Source organism: Artemia sp. Qi Xiang Cuo, chromosome 18 (assembly GCF_049724085.1).
Source record: "Artemia sp. Qi Xiang Cuo chromosome 18, ASM4972408v1, whole genome shotgun sequence".
Taxonomy (NCBI): domain Eukaryota; kingdom Metazoa; phylum Arthropoda; class Branchiopoda; order Anostraca; family Artemiidae; genus Artemia; species Artemia sp. Qi Xiang Cuo.
Genome location: NC_142811.1, coordinates 56,045,472 through 56,067,450, shown reverse-complemented (window position 1 = coordinate 56,067,450; position 21,979 = coordinate 56,045,472). Strand labels below are relative to the sequence as shown.

General features: G+C 38.0%; 1 protein-coding gene across 7 annotated transcripts in view; it reads right to left on the bottom strand.

Moving 5' to 3' along the window:
* LOC148941672 (uncharacterized) overlaps positions 1-21,979 on the bottom strand; it is a 54,133-nt gene that overhangs the window by 11,067 nt on the left and 21,087 nt on the right. The window contains exon 1 of one of the 7 annotated variants that reach the window (XM_089103863.1): positions 20,737-20,819. The exons of the other annotated variants lie outside the window; for them this stretch is intronic. Coding sequence (XP_088959989.1) covers positions 20,737-20,818 — 82 coding nt within the window. The 5' untranslated portion in view covers position 20,819. Of the gene's footprint in view, positions 1-20,736; positions 20,820-21,979 lie in introns of those variants that run through there. 7 annotated transcript variants of the gene reach the window in all.

Genomic DNA, 21,979 nt, shown 5'->3' with positions numbered 1-21,979 from the left:
GAGGACAACCCGCAGTGAACAATCAGAAAGAAAGCTCTCAATTACTTTTATAAGACAATCACGAACACCGTACGCATAAAGTTTCTTTAGTAGGCAACGGTACTATACTCTGCCGAGAGCAAATAAACGTTCAAACAGGGATAAGTCTATTTATTAGACAGTGAAAACGGATAAGAAGTCCTGATATTTCGACCACATATACAACAATCGTCATCAGTAGATAACGATCACTGTATATTGGTCAAAATATCCAGACTTGTATCTGTTTTTACTGTCTAATAAATGGACTTATCGAAATTTGAACGTCTATTTGTTTGTCATAGAAAGGCAGTATGGTCTTGGAATTTTTTTTTACCAAATTTAAGATATTGTATACTATCTTCATAAGTGAGCAATAATTGTTAATATGTGTATATATATATGTATGTTGTCGAAAACGGCTCCATATTTTTTCTGAAAATTGGTATCTTGGGATATTCTCGCATAAAATTTTTTTTTACAAAAATTAAGATATTGTATACTATCTTTATAAGTGAACAATAATTGTTAATATGTGTATATATGTATGTATGTTGTCAAAAACGGCTCCATATTTTTTCGAAAAATAGGTATCTTGGGATATTCTCGCATAAAAAACATCTAGATAGATCAGAAGTCTGAAAAAATTCGTTAAGAGCCTTAATTTTGGTTTTATGCAAATGACGCTATGTAGTAAAAATTATAATGACGTTATGCACGTAAAAAACTACATTGACGTCATATACATCATGACATAAAAAATTACAATGACGTTATACACGTAAAAAAATTACATTGACTTCATGTACGTCATGAAATCATATGACGTCATTCCTCTTATATAAGAAAAGTTTTACCAATGATGATTTCTTACGAAAACAATAATAAAAAAAATTGTGTTATACTATCTTATCTAAAGATAAAGTATGTTTTGCATCATGATCTATATAATGACTCCTCATAACACTTTAGTTACTTTGGAATACAGTTCGTTCGTTGATGTACTGGGTTCGAATTCCATCACTACCCAGTTTCTTATACCAAAGCCAACAAATTACTTGTTTGAATATTAAATGATATTCTTAATCCAGTTACTATGGGCTGAAGTATGTTCTTTACAGTAACTTTAAAAAAATTATATAAATGAACCACAGGCTCAGTTTTTTGGGCTTGAGTTCGTTCTCTACTATATTTTACGTAAAACTGTATTTTTATGTACAATATTGAGGAATGACGTCATAATCTTAGGTTATAACCAAATAAAGGAAGAACACTAGCCTATAATAACTGGATCCGTGTTCCAGAGGTAGCTAGCAACCTAGTAGGAGGTCAACGAAAATTACAAACAGGAAAAAGCCTATGGCTTTTTCTTATTTGGAATAGTAAGAGACAAACCTCAGAAGATGAGGCAGCTAACTAAGTCCAATATGTGCCATGTTTGTTCTTTACTAGGTTTCAGCTATCTCTGCAGTCATGATACCAATTAAACTTACATAATTCCCATTTATAACTAATTGATCCTTTATGTAATGAAAACTTAAATAAAAAAAATTGATTTTTTTTCTTTGGAATTATAGAAAAACAACATAGAGATACGTACTTTATGGGTTAAGCCAAAAAAAAGTTTGGTTCTAGGATACAAATTTCAAGTATCACCTTTTAATGTAAAACACCTGGAAACTGACATGGAAAACTTCGTCAAGATTGCAGATAAAAAGGTGGGTTTAATAGGCAAGAAGATTTGGCTTCTTACTTAGATTAAGTCATACATAGTTACAAGCTATACGATATAACGTCATTCATCAGCCTTTTTCACGAAAATGCAGTTTTTTTTTTCGAAAAAATTGATTCTATTTTTAAAACTATTGTATTTTTAATTACAAATGGCACTAGATGTCGGAATTTCCTTTAAAATGAGCCATTATACAGGTCTATGATTTTCCAGTGCCCAGCTGGCTGAGGAGAAAAAAAAAATGGAAAAACAAACCTGCTGTCGATGAGAATATCGTGGTTTCAGCAACTTTTCTTGATTTTCAAACCAATATATTTTCCTTGTTTTTCAAGCCAAGGGACAGTTTGTTTCCTACATAAGGGTATCGGACAACACGGTTCTGATAGTGAATTTTGTTTTTTTATCTGACTCTAGTTTAAGGAATTATGGGATATTTCGTTTTTTACTATGGGACGTAATCGTCTCTTACTAGGTTGCTAGCTACCGCTGCAACCCGGATACCTGCGTTTCCAAATATATTCAGTTATTTATCCAACACAATGTCTAAACGAAGACCCAGAAAATGAAAATTTGCAGTTGCAGTTACTATAAATGATGATTCTGTGGAACCAACACCTAAATTAAACAAACGCGATAAGATGTGAATATCGACAACCTGAACCACCAGTTGCGACAACACCAATACGGGAAGCTAAAGAAAAAGCCATTAATAAAGTATATGAAGTAGTCAAAATCCATAAACGTGTCAAAAATGAAACTGAACAGCAAAGACACGGACAGTTAGAAGATATGCGAAAAGGACAATTAGAGTGTATCAAAAATAAAAAGGAAGAGCAAAGATACACACGGTTAAAAAATAAACAAAACGAGAATTAGAGCGATGAAAAATGAAAATTAACAGCAAAGACACGAGCGGTTAAAAGTTATGCAAAAACGACAATTAGAGCGTAACAGAATTGAAAAAGTAGAGTAAAGATACACAAAAACGAGAACTAGAGCGTATCGAAAATTATAATGAAGATCAAAGACACACGCGGTTAGAAAAACAGCGGCGTCGTAATCTTCGTTACTCACAACGTGTGGCACAAAACCAAGTACATTCGTACAAAGATGCCATAAACTCAGTAAACGTTGCATACAAGTCTCTTGGACCCTTCAACTGGGCTTGTATTCATTGTGGAGCCCTCCATTTTCTGGAGGATAGAGTAGCAAACAAAGGTAATTCGTTTGGAGATTGCTGCTTACATGGTCGAGTTGCAATATCACCACCTCAATTTCCAAATGAATTGGTTTGCCTTTTTTTAGGATGTCATTTGCTCTCTGAAAAGTTTCATAAACGTATTCGAAACTTAAACTCGTGTTTTGCTTTAGCTTCATTCAACGTAAGCGACGATCCAACCATAAATAGTCGGAATATATTTAGCTTTAAAGTAGCTGGACAAATTTATCACAAAATCAATTTAGCGGCACATCCGTCACAAACTACTGAAGGTGAAATTGAGCCACCTTCATATGGCCAAATGTACTTTTTAGACCCCAATGAAGCTGTTGAGGAACGCCTCACACATCCTTTAAATAATGGGATCTCTCGTAATCTAAAAAATCTCTTGGAAAAAATATTGAGAGATTCAAACGGTTACGCCAAAGGTTACAAAAGAACCCGAGAAGTGGAGGATGATGCAAATCAACTTGCTGCTTCACTGGGACAAGAGCCTCCAAACGTCCAGCTCATTTTTACTTTGCCAGATGGTGTAGATTATAGACTGTTTAACCCTCCTGCTTGTAATGAAGTATGCGCTGTGTTTACTGTTAATGCTGACCATAGTTTTCCACCAAATAGAGTGGTTGTAAAACAGCAAGGCAAAAATCTTGTCATTTAAGAAAATACCGACCATAGCGTGGAGCCCTTTACCTACCCAATGTTTTATCCAGCTAGAAATTCAGGATGGTCAAGGGGTATGCTACTTCAAACACCTTATGTAAGTCATTCACATATAACATGGCTTAAATTAGCAAGGAATCGTATCGCTTTTCGACCTGAACATGCGAAAAGCCTTTCTGTGCAATCTTTAACACCCAATCTGCTTAGGATTGGTTTTAATCCTTTGCATTTCGGTGGAAGACTTTTCCAACAGTACCTCGTTAATACCGTTATTCGTGTTGAGCGTGATCGCATTGATTGGATGAAACTTAACCAGAAAACTATTATAGGTGAAAACTACGTAGGTGTTACACGACTTCTTAAAGACTTAGTCTCGAAACAGGATGAATTCGTTAGTGAAAAAGTTATACTACCGTCATAATTCGTCGGATCAACACGCTATTTTACTGAACATTTTGAAGACGCCTTGGCTATTGTTCGTCGCCAAGGACCCCCAGATTTCTTTATAACTGTGACTTGCAATCCTGATTGGCCTGAATTTATAGAAGCAGAAACTATTAAATTTGATGATAACTCTATCATAGAACAGTCCCCTCAAGATCATCCCGATCTCATTACTCAAATTGCTAAACTGAAATATGACGATATAATCAATTATATTGGTAAGGATTGGATATCTGGAAAGGTGGCAGCAAATGTGTACACGATTGAATTTCAAAAACGTGGACTACCATATACCCATTTGCTAATGATCATGAGTCCTCAGGATCGAATCTGTAATCCAGTTGAAATTGATACTCTTATTTCAGCTGAAATACCTAATTCCATTATTAAGCGAATTAATCTTAAAGTGAATGATTCATAATCCGTGTGAGAATTTAAATCAAAATGCGAGTTGTTTGATTAATAAAAATGGAAAATTCCAGTGCCGCTTCGTTTTTCCAAAGCAGTACAATTCAGTCACATTTTTTGCGGATGCTGAAAAACCAAAGTTATCGACGTAGTTATGATTCCAAATTAGTCGAACTGAATAGAGAAGAATTTTCACATGACCGTGCTGTTTATCGAAAAGATTCTAATAATCGCCGAACTACTCGTGATAATCGTCATGTCGCCACATATAATCCCCATATGCTTAAAAAATACCAATGTCACATAAATGTCGAATATATGGAAAATATAGGCCCGTTAAAGTATGCATATAAATACATCTACAGGGGACATGATTGTGCTTCAATAAAGATTGTCAAAAATAAACAGGGCATCGTTTACAATGAAGCAGATACCTATGTAGAAGGACGCTGCATTGCACCAACTGAAGCATGCTCGCGACTATTTAGTTACGTTATCCAGAAAAAGAGTCATGTCGTTGAACGTTTAAAAGTTCCTTTGCCAGGACGTTATCTAATGCAAAATATCAGCCAAGCCCAAGAAGATTTGGTAGATATTGGACAACAAGGCTCAATGTTGGAAGCGTATTTTCGACACAACAAGGCGTTAAAACAAATGAAAAAGAAGGAATTTCTCTATTATTGGGAAATGCCTGAACACTATAAATGGAATGGCAATACAAGTACATGGCAAATAAGAATCCGTAGATTATGTCTCGTTGGACAAATTCACAACGTAAATGTGGTGGCTTTTGTATCATGTGAGGAATGCAACAAGTTTAGAAGATCTTAAAACAGTTGATAACGTTGTATACTCCACATACAAAAAAGCATGCCTGGCTTATTCGACGATAAACAGTGGTTCGACGCCCTAGAAGAATCGGCACTGTCCAAAATGCCTTCTGTAATGCGAATACTCTTCACACAATTTCTTGTTTTTGGTAATCCTGCATATCCAAAAACTCTTTGGGAATGATTCAAAAATCAGCTGGCAGATGATTTGATTCGCCATGCAGGACGAAATAATTTATCTAAAGATCTTGCAGTAAAGCGTGCTTATCGTACTATTGCATCGAAGTTAAATACGATGGCAATAGAAGGTCGAAATTTTAGGTTTTATGTGGAACGATACGGCATGGACAACATTGAGACCTATGAAAATGACCAAAGCTTGGAATTTCCAAATTCTAAAGAGTCAGCTGTTACCCGAGATAGTATGTATCGGCTTCTGCAAGGAAAACAGCTTGAAATTGTTGACAATATTTTACAGGCTGTCAATAATCCTAATTTTTTTGTGGAAAAATAATTTCATGGAGGGATCAGGTGGTACCTGTAAAACATTTGTTTATAAGACCTTGTATCACATTCTGTGTGGAAAAAATTACAAAGTACAATGTATGGCTTATACAGGAATAGCAGCAACTTTACTGCCATTTGGACTAACAACAGACAAGAACTTCGGCCTGAAAGTTTCACTTTCCTCAGATTCTGTTTCCTGTATAAGACCTGGTTAAAGCAGAGGTTTAGAATTAGCTCGAGAATGTGTTCCTACTTGAAAAAGCACCCATGCTTCCCAAGTATGGCTTACACAACATGGATCAGTAGTTGTGGTCTATTGGAAATCCAAACTTACCATTTGGTGAAACAATTTTAGTTGCTGGAGGTGATTTCCGACAGCGTTTACCAGTTCAACCCAGAAGCAACTGCAGCCAAACAGTCAATTTATCAATAACAAAAAGTCATCTTTGGAAGAATTTCAAACATGTTTCCTTTGAGAAAAATATGCGGGTCGATCCTGAACAGGAAGCATTGACAAAGTACATCCTCGAACTGATAAATAGAAATCTTCCTAAAAATAAACTTAATGAAACTGAATTACCGGAAGATATGATTTCCAATGGCAATTTAATTGAGGAAGCATTTGGAGAATGTTTGTCTAAACAATGTTTCCATTGAATGAAGGATCGAGTTATTTTAGCTTCAATCAACAAAGAAGATAGTAAAATAAACGTGAAAATTGTCGATCGCCTTCCATGAGAATACAAATCGTAAAAAAATTTACTATTCTGTAAAAGATAAAGAAAAAGGAGGAATTCAATTTACTCCAGAATTCCTCAATTCAATTGAAACAGCAGATTTACTACCACATGACTTAAAATAAATAAAAATACTATAGTTAAGCTTTTGCGTAGCTTAGATATTTCAGAAAGGATGTGTAATGGGACCCGTCTTATTGTTACTGAATTATGTAACAAAATGATTAAGGCAAATATAATTACTGAGGAAAAATCAGGAAAAGAAGTCAACATATCCCAAGTTACAGCGGACTCTAGTAAAGGTCAACTTGGATGTACAGTTCAGTGACATCAATTTCCACTTCGACCCGCATTTGCCATGACTATACATAAGTCGCAAGGGCAAACTTTTGAATTTGTTGGCGCCGACCTTAGTACTCCAGTTTTTAATCATGGAATGTTATACGTTGCATTTTCTCGTGTGAAAAGACAATGTAGATTAAAAGTTCTGTTACCATCTGAAAATGAACGAAGAACATATAACGAAGTGTGGAAAGAAGCCCTTACAACTACCAACGAAACGTTTTATTCTTAGAATGATATTTATTTTTTGATCATCACTCCCTACCATACCTCTTTTAAAACAAACACAAAGGTTCGGCTATATGTATTTCATAATGAAGAAAGACAAGCAGAGGTAAAACGAACCTAACAAATTGAAAATAATAACGACGATTATTAGGTTTTGGATTTTTACATGTATAAGGTCATCAAAGCCTACCATACCTTTGAAAATCAAAAACCGGGACTAGATAAATCGTTGGAAGAAAAAGAAGTTTTTGTCTTTCCACCAGAGCAATTAAGAGAAACAAAGGTTTGGCGATATGTATTTCATAATGACAAAAGACAAGCCAAGGCAAAAGAAAAACTCTGCTTAGTCGTGACTTGGAACACCATCTCTTGAAGCCGCCGTTATATTTTGACAAGTGCGCAAACATTTTGGTCCTCTATTCCACTCCATTTGGATTTCTGCATTATTTTTAAAAAGCTGCCGTGTTTTTTTTAGGGAGTGGATTCAACAAATTTGACTGCTACCCCTTGAAATTTCAGGCGCCCTAAAATATATTCCCGTGTATGCACATGAATTCACGTTTTTTTATTGCTTTAAGAAATGTGAACAAAACTGGGAAGAATATTCTTCCCATTGAACCCTCCCCTGTATTATTAACCACTGAATTTGAAAAATATCTGCTATTAATTCTCCTACATTGATAATTCTCCCTCCTTCCATGCAGGAAATTCCCAATGCCTTTTCTGCTAAAAACTCACCCAAGAAAAACGTCCAATGAATCCCCCCCCCCTCCACAGAAAATTATCCTCTGAATATCCAGTCCCCCTCAGAGTTCCTTTTCATTTGTGGAATTTATTTTATAAACTAATACTACGGTTATACTCTGAATCAATAGAAAAAAACGTGTTTTTCAAATGTAGTGGTTTCCCGGAATTAGTAATTGCCAGACAGAATAAAATTATTGTATATCCTTTAACTTTGTAAACAACAACTCCTTAAAGTTTCTTTTTGATCGGATACACAGTGTAGTAATGCATGCAGGACACATGTTTTTATGCATTCAATTTTAAACATAGACAATGGGGAAAATGAGAAGATATATACATAAAAATTAGAAGTGTCGATCTAGAAGCTAATGAGAAGTTATAAATTTTTTAACCGCTAATTTTTTTGTCACTAAAATACATATTGTATGTTTTATTATTATTTTGAAAGTACTTCTTTGAACAATATTGTATTATTATTATTATTATTTTATTACCCATTATTAAACATCTAAAATGTTGTAAATGGAGTACAAGAAAAGAAAAAAAAAGTAACATCAAATAACAACAAAATATCCGAAGAAAACTCAACTACAGAAAAACAAGATTAAGAACATTCCTACGACAAAAAAAAAAAAAAATTTAAGCTATTGCAACATATAATGAAGAGAGGCTTGGTTCAAACGCCTTTGCAAATCGAACACGGTGATTCAGTACAGCTATAGGCGGGTCGGCTATACCATACTTCAGAAATATATTCGAATTCCTCATCCAAACTGGAAGACGAAGCAGATACTTGCTATATCTGTAGAAAATAGACCGAATATTGCGGCGAACAGACAAAGTAAAAATTTTCGAAAACAGAGATAGGGCTAGTACACGTGGCAAAACAAAAGCATTATACACCCTTGCAAGTAGAAAACGGTTAAAGTGGCACTTCATTAAAACGAGAATTCCATAAGCTATGTGTGTCTTTACAGCGAACAATGAAACAAGGCAATTGCGTGTTTCTTTAAGATCGCTACAAATTGGAAGGCCGAGGTACATAATCTTAGACGAAGACTTAATCGTATAAATACCGAAAATAACATCAACTGGTACACTATCTTTAACGCGGCTATTAAATACGAGAACTTCACTCTTCTGGGGATTGAAAGAAAGACCTATGTTACCATACTCCTTACTCAAAACACGGAGAGTCTCTTCGATGTCTATAAGTGTTCTACTCGCGTTCAAAATGTCGTCGGCATAATCGATCAGCAAAACATTGAGACCTCTAAAGATACATGGAGACTGAACCGGTTCGTGCAATGAAATAGCACTATTATTGAACAGCGGCGGTGAAGTAAGGGCCTCTTGGCGCATTCCCTTCTTTATGGGTTTAAGACTAGAAGATAGGGTTAAAGCATTAAGACAAGTTATATTTACACGCGCTTTTAAATTGCTATACATATTCCTCAGTGCGCGTATAATAGACTTATCCACGCCACGTTTCCGGGCCGACAACAATATCTGAGGGTGCACACCGGAGTCAAACGTGCGGTTGACATCGTGACCGGCAAAATACAAAGTCTCATTTGAATCATCGGCGTCAATCAAAAAATTAGCAATCAAATAATGCGCGTGTTCTCTACTCATTTTCTTCCTGGAACCAAATTGGTTATCCGGCGTGTTACATATAGCACTAAGCCTATTTACAATAAGCAATTCAAATAACTTGCACAGTATAGGCGCGACAGTTTTCGGGCGGTAAGAAGAACACTGCCCCCGTCTTTTCCCTTCTTTAATACAGGAGTAATTACCCCCGTGCAGAATGGGTCTGGAACAACCCCAGCATTAAAAATCATCTGGTACAGGAGACAAAGGTGCTCGACAAGGTTCTGAATTCCCGCTTGCAGATGAAATCTGTACAGGTTATCTACCCCCCTCGACAATTTCTCCTTCAGTTTTGAGAGTGCCTCACTGACTGACAAATTAGAAACAACACAACCAACTTCCCGTTCACATTCCGCAAGACTTGCATCAAGCTCAATAGAAAATTTATTTTCCAGATAAGTATTAGGCGATGAGAACTCATGCGTAAAATATTTAACCCACTCACTCACACTGGGCAGAACATCAACTGATTTTTTACGTTTCTTCTTTTTTAGGAATTTCCACAAGCGACCGGGTTCTTGCTTTATATATTTACTATCACATTCAATAATCATAGCACGATGTATAGCGAGGGTTTTTGCGAAACTTCGCTTAGTATATAATCGGATGGAGTTCACTATACCATGCCTTGGTCGGCCGTTATTTATCCACATGCGTCACTAGAATTTCGCGTCCGCACACGTATTTACAAGATCTGAATTATCGGATCAGTGGGGTATTTCCGAGCCAATCCGAACAGACAAATCGGAACTGCAGCCTTTTCTGCACACTGCAAGGCATGAACTATTTCACTACAGTATATATTGCTCATTACTTGTTTATCACTTGGTGCAACTGAAGAAGATTTATGAAGTAGATTGTAAGGGACACGAATTCTTGCTAAAATATCGTCACATACCTTCTGGTACAAAGGGGTATTAATTTTATCCCACATAACTTTCTTATGCCATTTTCTTCCACTGGGTAGATCAGGGTTGTAGTTCGAAGATGTACTAGGTGGGAAAACATAACTAACTGGTAAGCGGTCAGATGCGCTGATAGACGGTTGATGAGAACACATTATAAAATCAAGAGATGAATTTGCCCCAGAGTTATGCACATACGTGAAATCGAGATCATTTTCTATTTTATTTAGACCAGCGCATGTAGTCGAAAGTACTTGGGATCTTGGGCTTTCCGGATTCAACAAATCACAGTTCATATCTCCGGCAACAATGTACGACAAATCTTGGGTGCGACAATTTGCAATAGCGTTTGCTAATTTTTGACAAGCACAAACGAACTTGGAATATGATCTAGATGATTTGTAGTCCGTAGGCATATAAACTGAGAAGATTATTGTCCGCTCAACACTGATCGCAATAAAATTATCGGAAACTTGGAAAACTGTCGCGCGTAAAGACTTTGAAGCAAGGATTGCGATACCGCCTGAGGGCCGGCCACTACCACTCGATTTCGCACCAACAGCAAAAAGATCGATTGAGTCACCGATGTTTAAAATTTCAGTCCCTTTTTTAATCAGGAAATGTTCTTGGAGACATACAATGTTATGATTGCGAATTAGGTTTTCGAGGATAGGCAGTTTGTTGATTACATTTCCGTTAATGTTCCAAGTAATCAGACTTAATTCGCGATTCATTTCTTAACTGCAAGTAACTTTTGCGCTTCCGGACAGCTGAAACTCTAACAAGGATGTTTGTCCGAACCACAGAGTACATATTTGATCGGTTTGCTGCAAGGGTTGTCCTTAGTGCTACTGTGGTTATCTCCACATATAGAACACTTGGCTTCGTTCTTGCAGAATTTGGCCGCGTGACCAAATGCTTGACAATTGAAACATCTCATTAGAAGAAACAGATATTCAGAGATTGGGATGCGTTCGTAATGAATCACTGGGTGTGATTTAATGGCATTTTCAAGGTCTACTTTGGAAGAAAACTGAAGTTTGAACGACCTAGAATTACCCAACTGCAAAGCTCTCAAACAGTTCGGAATAATCTCGCAGAGTTCTTCATGGCTCATGTCTATAGAAACGTGACGTGCCATTCCGTAAAAATATGGTTGTCTCACTTTTGCCTCTACGGATCTATCGTTAGCACATAACGCCTGCGCAACTGCATCGGAAGACTTCTTATCCGCTAATACCACGGGCCACCCGCTTTCCAACGCTCAAATTTCAGCAATGCTAGAGGAATTGTCACCACATACCTTATCCAAGTATTCCTTTCTCATTTCTGGGTTCCTCAAGTCTTGAGAGGGGTTCTTTAGAACAACTGCGTAGGTCGGCGGGGGTGTGGGGGACGGCCTCTGAAACGAGGATCCAGATCTGCTGAGGGGCCACTGAGCAGGGGGACGATCACGCTCGATAAGACTCTCTAGCTTTGAACACATTTCGTTTACTTTCTAGTAATAACAGCACTTACTTACTTACTAATAACACCAGGAACAATGGGTACTTCATCTGGCTCATAAATGACCTATTTTGGGAGGGCAATTTTCTTTTCGTCGCAATATTTGAGCAATTTCAGAATGTCAGAGATATTGTCAGTCATAATAACTTTCATGCTCATACGAGTACTAATAGCAGAATCCCTCCATAATAATTCTTTCTCCACTTGGATTTCATCTTCCTTGAAAAATTCTGCCGCTGTTTTCGCAATCTCATGAGACCGATTACCAGATTTCAAAGCACGAGAAAAAAATTCAGTAGCGGGTTAAGGACAAGCTTATCACCTTCCATCATTTGTGGTTATGTTCGTGGATGCGCTCATGCGGGCTGTAACATCGGGTCTTTTATGCCGAGGAAAAACGAAGGAAGCGTAGAGCCCTGCTACCTATTCCCCGCAATTTAAGGGTCAAAGAACCCGGCAGGTACCTTTACGGCCGTTGCAACAGGTGCCCTCCCCTCTTCTGCTCGTTTTCCTCCCAAAAATAGAATATGCGTGAATATCGCCGAATTCATGTCTGAAGTGCCATAGGAAAACTTTTTTTTTGAAAAATCTTCCCATAGAGACATAGAGTTTATCGAATGGTTATATTTTTTCTAAAGCTCTGGACTGTGTTCATCTCTAATCAGCTAGAGATGCCAACAGAAATCAGAGGCGAAAAAAATAGTTTAAGCCTAGAAAAAATGCCAACATTTCATTTCTAATTTGCAAATTAAATCTTGCAGTTTTAGAGAAGTAGCATATTTTTTTTCTTCTATTCTTCTTCTTCTTCTATTTCAGCAGGCGGGGCTTTTCAGTCAATACTATTCAGCCCTTTTTCTGTTGCTTCACTCTCTGAGCTGAACAGAGCTACTGACTTGGTTGCCTCTTATTTATTGAATCTCCCCAGATTTCTTTCAGTAAATCTTTTGACTCTAAGAGTTAAAATATCAAAACATAAATATTCAGTTATGTGCTTTGTGTGCAGGTATAGTCAGCTAGACATTTGGCTGATAGTGAGATTTTGTGGTGCTTGAAGCACTTTAACAGTTTACAATGTAAGATATTCTGTGCAGACGTCAGTATATTACATTCAAATAGGCAGTGGTCAATTGTTTCATTAATTCTATTACAATACCTACAAAGGGGGATGAGGGAACTGAGCCACTTGAATTAGGGAACTGATAATAAAACGCCAGAAAATTTATATTGATTCGGAGTGTAAATTTGTCTTCATTTTCTTTCAGAAATTGAAGACTTATTTCCAAATGAAGATGAGCAGGTTTTAGGGATTACAAATTGTGATGTATCACCTAAGCAGGAGGGGAATGCTTTGATTATTCCAATCAGTATATCTACGAAGTTTGAAATTAATTTTTGCGCTCACAAATTCGATGTAACTGCTTGCAAAAACGAAGGTAAGTTTTCAAACATCAAGAGCCTACATATATCTTTGAACACAAAATCAGGTTGTGTGTTTTTGTGCATAGTTTTGAACCTTTACATTTCTGCTGTACAGTAAGCTAATATTGAAGGTAAAAACATGAAAATCTATGAAGGATAGTCTTGGAACCTTTAAATGCGTACAGGCTAAAAAAATCCAAAAAACCTAAAACAAAAAAAGGTAAAAAAAGAGAGCTGAAATGACATGATAAGAAAAGTTTGCTGTGTTAGATTACTACGAAAGATTTTGTTCCATGCCCCAAAAAAGGTATAAAAAAAAAGGATATATCAGCAACCAGTCAAGATCAGTATAAACCACGTTATCTTGTCTTAACAGTTTTTAATATTAATCAAAGGGTGATTAAAGTTTTGATTCATATTACTATCAAGACTACTTTTTTTTCTAGAGTCTCAGTTACCATTAGCCTTAGTTTGTCCTTACTTACAGTTTGTTACAATAAACTGTTTAAAATTTAGAGAGAATGAGAATGGTTCTTTCCAATAAACCAATAGAGGGGATCTTACTTAAAATTAAGTTGAAATTAACTTCAAGGTTAATTGGAAGAAACAAAACCATTTATGGGCTGCCACCTCCATATTGAAAATGCAGTAATGAGGTACGTAGGCTGGTGGCACTGTTCCCTGTCTAATAATGCATGGCAATAAATGTACCAGTTTTATCGGGCTAACAACCCAGCAAAGCTGCTTTTATCTGGTTATAATAGACAAAAATAAAAAGCCTCAGACCAATCAGCCCTTTTATAGAAGGCCTGTAGCACGTCCACCAACCATCGAAACGGACCTGTTTACAGTAGCCCACTGCAATGTTCGTGGTCTCAGATATAAGTTTGACCAGTTCCTATATTAAAAGAACTCGGTCAAACTATCTATCATGTGCATTACTGAGACCAATCTCAACCATGAAACACAGAGCAGTGGGGTCACGATTCAGGGATACACGCTCCTCGGAAGAGACCATGAACGTAGTGACAGCGCTAAGTACGGAGAAGGAGGCGTTGTTGTTTATCTACAGAGCCCTATATCATATTTATGCCTAAAATTTACCAGATTCAGCAGGCGAAGAGGCTCTGTGGGTTAGGGTAACCCTCCCAAATGAGTCTATGTTTGTTGGTACCGCGTATAACCCTCCAACCTACTAGATTACCAGACACCTTGAAGCTTTCTCTCGAATACATTTGGGGCAAGTATGCTACGTATACCATTATCCTCCATGGAGTGTTCAACGTCCAAAGAATTACTAGCGCTCGGGTACAAGCTGAAAAGTTCTAAATTGGCAGCAGAAAAGGTTGCAGAAACTCGTGTTGTTCAGCGAGGAATAAGACTGTGGTTAGAGGTAAAAAAGTCGCGAAATTTACAATGGACTAAATCTCAAGATGACTGCTTTGATCGACTAAAGTTGGCAGTACACGCCGAACCGGAAGATACCAACTTTGATGCTTGAAATGTTTTTAGTGTGATTTGTTTGTTGTTGTCTTTTATTTCCACCTGCTGTACTCGAATATATGAAGGAAAAATATGATAAAGTTATTTATTAGTTTTTTTTTTATTGTGTTTTATTTTTTTTGATTTTTTTTTATTTATTTTTTTTTTTTTACTATTTGTTATTGGGGCTACAGCAGCGGAAACGGAAAAGAATGTCATTGATGAATTAGTTTTTTTTGCCGCTTGCCGAAATGAGTGATTTGTTTTCCAGAAATGTTTCATTTTCCAATTTTCTGTGTTCCTTGTGTTAATCCATGTTTGTTTACATCAGTTTTTTGTTGCAGTTTCAATGAAGTTCATTCGGGTGTGTGCATTTCTCACGGCTCTCCGCTATGCTCCAAGATGCAACCACATTCCCCAGAGAGTTTTGGGTAAGTTTTGAGTCCCTTGTCTTCGTTCCCGAGGCCCACTATCTTGCCAGTAGCTCAAAAAAAAAAGTTAGAACAGTTAGAAAAGTCGTTCTTAAATTTGGAAAAAATTTTTGATAGAGTAATTAGTAATGAAAATGATTTTTCTTTTTTTAGTGAAAATGAATTTCCTCGAAGTAAATATATTCAGTTAAAGAGTATGCCCCAGGGATGCTCTGAATCTCAGCTCAGTATAGTTCAGCTCAACTGCCAAGGATTATGTTCGTCACTGACAGATGTAATGACCATGTGCCGACAAATACGACCTGACGTTCTTGGACTGTGTGAAACATTCCTGTCGAGGCAGACTGACATCCTGGTAGATATCCCCGGGTATACATCGAATTTTGTACACAGACAAGAGTCAGCACGAGGAGGATTGGCAATCTACACAGAGACCGAATACCCAGTCTGTGTTAATGGCAAACTGACTCGAAATATAGAAGGTATTTTTGAGTCACTTTTTCTTGATATGTTCCTTCCTTCACAGCGGAATGTAATCGTTGAAGAAATTTACTGATCACCGTCAGGTTCTGTTTCTTCGTTTACGGAATATTTATTGGAAACACTCCAAATGATTGAAAAACAGAATCATGATGTGGTCATCATGGCTGATTTCAACATCAACCTAGCCTATCCCCTAACTAATAGCGCTAATGATCTTCTCACTCTTATGTCTGGATTTAATCTTTACCCGTCAACAACTATCCCAACGAGAGTAACTGAGAGTACTCATTCACTAATTGACAATATTTTTTCTACTCGAACTCTACTATCGGCTTCAGTTATCCTCATTAACATGTAGGACCACTTCCCCTTATGTACCGTTTTCAAAACATCGCCGTAACCCCTGTCATTTTCAAAAAATCGCTATGTTTGGCCGTGGTTTTATAGGTGTTGCGAAAACTTGCTGCTAATTAACTTAGAATAGGAAAAAACAACATGGGATGGATTCATAGAGAATGAATATCTGAACAAAGGATTTGAAATTTTTAATAGTATATTTACAACACTATATGAGTCATGTTGTTTTAAAGAAAAAATAAAGAAACGCGGAAGAAAAAACGCACCAATTCGCCCATGGGTTACAGAAAGTTTACTCAGGTGCATCAATAAAAAGAATAATCTTTGGGCGGAATACCGTAATCCACCAAATATAGCTAGCCTGCGGAGTTATGAAATTTATAAGAAATGCCTACGGTCTGTTCTCAGAAAAGCTAAAAGGGATTACTTTAATCAAAGGCTAGCCGAAAGTGGGAAGGATGGAAGGAAAGTATGGAAGACAGTCAATTCAGTGTTACGACCGAATAACCAACAGCATGGACTACCATCCAAAATTACGGTTGATGGGGAAACCTTGACTGAACCAGCAGAAGTTGCTAAAGCTCTTTGTACCTTCTTCGCCCATATTGGAGAAAAACGGAGAACACAGCGCGACCCCCCAGACGGTCCTCAAGGAACTTTATGGGCTTAGCGGGTGTCAAGTCAATGGCACTCAGTCCTGTAATTTCAACGGATGTTTCGATTATTGTCAAAGGCTTGAGGGGAGCATCTGCCTCTGGATTCGACCGCGTCCATACTAAAGTGTTGAAGGCAGTATTGCCCTCCGTAGTACAACCTTTAACACATTTGGTAAACCTCTCCTTGGAGACGGGCGTGTTTCCATCACTTCTCAAGAAGGCAAGAATAATTCCCCTCCACAAAGGTGGCCCTCAGGACAACCCGTCTAACTTTCGACCCATCTCTATTCTTTCGGTGTTTTCCAAAGTGTTCGAAAAACCTATGAAGAACCAACTTTACTCTTTTCTGGAAGCTAAGGGATTTCTTAACCAACGCCAATTGGGATCCGGACCCGGGAACTCGACAAAAGATGTTCTGGTACCACGAAGCCTATTCATTATTAAAGTACTTGACCATGGACTTGTGCCAGTTGATATTTTTCTTAACCAAAGAAAAGTGTTTGACTGCTTAGATCATGGGATTCTATTATTGGGTAAGCAACAGCACAGTGGAGTTAGAGGGGAGGCTCTACGATGGTTCCAGTCTTATCTTAGTCGCTAACGTGTTTATATAGGAAAAGATGCGCTGAATGACACCGTTGTCAACTTTGGTGTGCCGCAAGGCTGAATCTTAGACCCACTGTTATTCTTGGTTCATGTGAATAACCTAATTCGCGTTCTGAACCCTAGCTCCAGGATTTCACGGTGCTGCAAGTAATGTTGTGACCCAGAATTTTTGAGCAACGATCATGAATCGGATGAACTTGTGGCGTTCGTGGATGACACTACAATGGTCTCCTGTGACACCGACATGTCAGCGCTCCAGAGTAAACTTGAGGTCCTCTTAGAAGAAACTTACATTTGGATGGATGCCAATCGATTTGTAATAAATGTTGACAAATCTTGCACTCTCTTCTTCTCAAGGATTGGACCTCTTCGCCCAGAGGTATCGGGAATAACGACTTCTCGAGGAACGATCAGACGACCTAAAACTGGCTGTGCCAGGTACCTAGGTGTACTCCTTGACGAAAAGTTATCCTTCGTCCATCACATCCACGCTGTGGAGCTGAAGCTCTCCCGTAATCTTGGCATTATCAGGAAACTGAAACACACATTCCCTCAAAAAACCCTTCGTCTACTTTATAATGGACTTATCAAGCCTCATCGGCAGTATTTTGAGTCAATTTGGTAGCCAACATTTACATCCCACCTGAAAAGGCTTGATTCAATCCACAAACATGCCCTGAAAATAATTGGAAATATGGACGATTTTCTTTCCCGTGAATCACTTTATCATTTATCGTGCTCAGTTATCGTTTTTAAATTTTTCTCCGGATTACTTCCATCAGCATTCCACAGTCTACGCCAGTTGGTATCGGAACAGCATCCTAGGAACACGAGATCTGCCTCAAACCTTCTGGTGAGACGAACACCTACAGTATGGTCGGATTTTGCACCGGATGTAGCGTGCGCGAAAGTGTGGAACATGCTTCCACAAGAGCTGAGATGTAGGAGCTCTCTTGTGTCTCTTAAAAATAACTTGAAAAAATATCTTATTGAATATTCATTAAATAGAGTTTATTAATAATTGAGATTTTTTTTTTTTTATCATTATTATCTCGGTTTTTTTTTTTTTTTTTTTTGTTTTTTTTTTTTTTTATCATTATTATCTCGGGTTTTTTTTTTTTTTTTTTTTTTTTATTTATTTATTGATTATTTTTTTTGTATGGTTAGGGTAGCTGTGCTTTTGGGGAGGAAGGGGGGAATCTCTTAGATCAAGGGGGGAATCACCGAAGTTGACAACGGTGTCATTCAGCGGATCATCTCCTATATAAACACTTCGACTACTAAGGTAAGACCGGAACCATCGTAGAGCCTCTCCTCTAACCCCAATGTGCTCTATTTTACCTAATAGAATCCCATGATCTATACTATCGAACGCTTTTTTTATGTCAAGCAAAATAGCAGCTGGCACAAGTCCCAGGTCAAGTGCTTTATTAATGAATAGGCTTAGTGATGCCAGGACATCTTCCGTCGAGTGTCCTGGTCTGAATCCAAATTGGGGTTGGTTAAGGAATCCCTTAGCTTCCAGAAAAGAGTAAAGTTGGTTCTTCATAGGTTTTTCGAACACTTTGGAAAACACCGAAAGAATAGAGATGGGTCGAAAGCTAGACGGGCCGTCCTGAGGGCCACCTTTGTGGAGGGGAATTATTCTTGCCTTCTTGAGAAGTGATGGAAACACGCCCGTCTCCAAGGAGAGGTTTACCAAATGTGTTAAAGGTTGTACTACGGAGGGCAATACTGCCTTCAACACTTTAGTATGGACACGGTCGAATCCAGAGGCATATGCTCCCCTCATGCCTTTGAAAATCATCGAACCATCCGTCGCAGTTACAGGAATGAGTGCCATTGACTTGACACACGCTGGGCCCAAACAGTTCCTTTGGGACTTTCTTGGGGGTAGCGCGGTGTTCTCCGTTTTTCTCCAACTTTGGCGAAGAAGGTACAAATAGCTTTTGCAACTTCTGCTGGTTCAGTCAAGGTTTCTCCATCAACCGTAATTTTGGATGGTAGTCCAGGCTGTCGGTTATTCGGTCGTAACACTGAATTGACTGTCTTCCATACTTTCCTTCCATCCTTCCCACTTTCGGCTAGCCTTTGATTAAAGTAATCCCTTTTAGCTTTTCTGAGAACAGACCGTAGGCAATTCTTATAAATTTCATAACTCCGCAGGCTAGCTATATTTGGTAGATTACGGTATTCCGCCCAAAGATTATTCTTTTTATTGATGCACCTGAGTAAACTTTCTGTAACCCACGGGCGAATTGGTGCGTTTTTTCTTCCGAGTTTCTTTATTTTTTCTCTAAAACAACATGACTCATATAGTGTTGTAAATGTACTGTGGAAATTTTCAAATCCTTCATTCAGATCTTCTTTATCCATGACGCTATCCCAGGTCGTTTTTTCCAATTCCTCGTTAAGTAACCGTAAGTTTTCTTCACTCAGATCTACAACCAGAATATCGTCTCTAGTTTTTGAAAATGACCTTGTTGCCTTTGATGTTTTGAAAACGGTACATAAGGGGAAGTGGTCTGACATGTCACTGAGGATTACTGAAACCGAGAGTGGAGGAAGAGTAGAAAAAATATTGTCTATTAGTGAATGAGTACTCCCAGTTACTCTCGTTGGGATAGTTGTTGACGGGTAAAGATTAAATCCAGACATAAGAGTGAGAAGATCATTAGCGTTATTAGTTAGGGGATAGGCTAAGTTGATGTTGAAATCAGCCATGATGACCACATCATGATTCTGTTTTTCAATCATTTGGAGAGTTTCCAATAAATATTCCGTAAACGAAGCAACAAAACCTGACGGTGATCGGTAAATTTCTCCAACGATTACATTCCGCTGCGAAGGAAGGAACATATCAAGAAAAAGTGACTCAAAAATTCCTTCTGTATTTTGAGTCAGTTTGCCATTAACACAGACTGGGTATTCGCTCTTTGTGTAGATTGCCAATCCTCCTCGTGCTGGCTCTTGTCTGTGTAAAAAATTCGATGTATACCCGGGGATATCTACCAGGATTTCAGTCTGCCTCGACAGAAATGTTTCACACAGTCCAAGAACGTCAGGTCGTATTTGTCGGCACATGGTCATTACATCTGTCAGTGACGAACATAATCCTTGGCAGTTGAGCTGAACTATGCTGCGCTGACATTCAGAGCATCCCTGGGGCATACTCATTAACTGAATATATTTACTTCGAGGAAATTCCTTTTCACTAAAAAAAGAACAATCATTTTCATTACTAATTACTCTATCAAAATTTTTTCCAAATTTAATAACGACTTTTCTAACTGTTCTAGTTTTTTTTGAGCTGCTGGAAAGATAGTGGGCTTCGGGGACGAAGACAAGGAACTCAAAACTTACCCAAAACTCTCTGGGGAATGTGGTCGCATCTTGGATCAAAGCGGAGAGCCGTGAGAAATGCACACACCCGAATGAACTTCATTGAAACTGCAACAAAAAACTGATGTAAACAAACATGGATTAACACAAGAAACACAGAAACATTTGAAGCATCAAAGTCGGTATCGTCCGGTTCGGCGGGTACTGCCAACTTTAGCGGATCAAAGCAGTCATCTTGAGATTTAGTCCATTGTAAATTTCGCGACTTTTTTACCTCTAACCACAGTCTTATTCCTCGCTGAACAACACGAGTTTCTGCAACCTTTTCTGCTGCCAATTTAGAACTTTTCAGCTTGTACCCGAGCGCTAGTAATTCTTTGGACGTTGAACACTCCATGGAGGATAATGGTATACGTAGCATACTTGCCCCAAATGTATTCGAGAGAAAGCTTCAAGGTGTCTGGTAATCTAGTAGGTTGGAGGGTTATACGCGGTACCAACAAACATAGACTCATTTGGGAGGGTTACCCTAACCCACAGAGCCTCTTCGCCTGCTGAATCTGGTAAATTTTAGGCATAAATATGATATAGGGCTCTGTAGATAAACAACAACGCCTCCTTCTCCGTACTTAGCGCTGTCACTACGTTCATGGTCTCTTCCGAGGAGCGTGTATCCCTGAATCGTGACCCCACTGCTCTGTGTTTCATGGTTGAGATTGGTCTCAGTAATGCACATGATAGATAGTTTGACCGAGTTCTTTTAATATAGGAACTGGTCAAACTTATATCTGAGACCACGAACATTGCAGTGGGCTACTGTAAACAGGTCCGTTTCGATGGTTGGTGGACGTGCTACAGGCCTTCTATAAAAGGGCTGATTGGTCTGAGGCTTTTTATTTTTGTCTATTATAACCAGATAAAAGCAGCTTTGCTGGGTTGTTAGCCCGATAAAACTGGTACATTTATTGCCATGCATTATTAGACAGGGAACAGTGCCACCAGCCTACGTACCTCATTACTGCATTTTCAATATGGAGGTGGCAGCCCATAAATGGTTTTGTTTCTTCCAATTAACCTTGAAGTTAATTTCAACTTAATTTTAAGTAAGATCCCCTCTATTGGTTTATTGGAAAGAACCATTCTCATTCTCTCTAAATTTTAAACAGTTTATTGTAACAAACTGTAAGTAAGGACAAACTAAGGCTAATGGTAACTGAGACTCTAGAAAAAAAAGTAGTCTTGATAGTAATATGAATCAAAACTT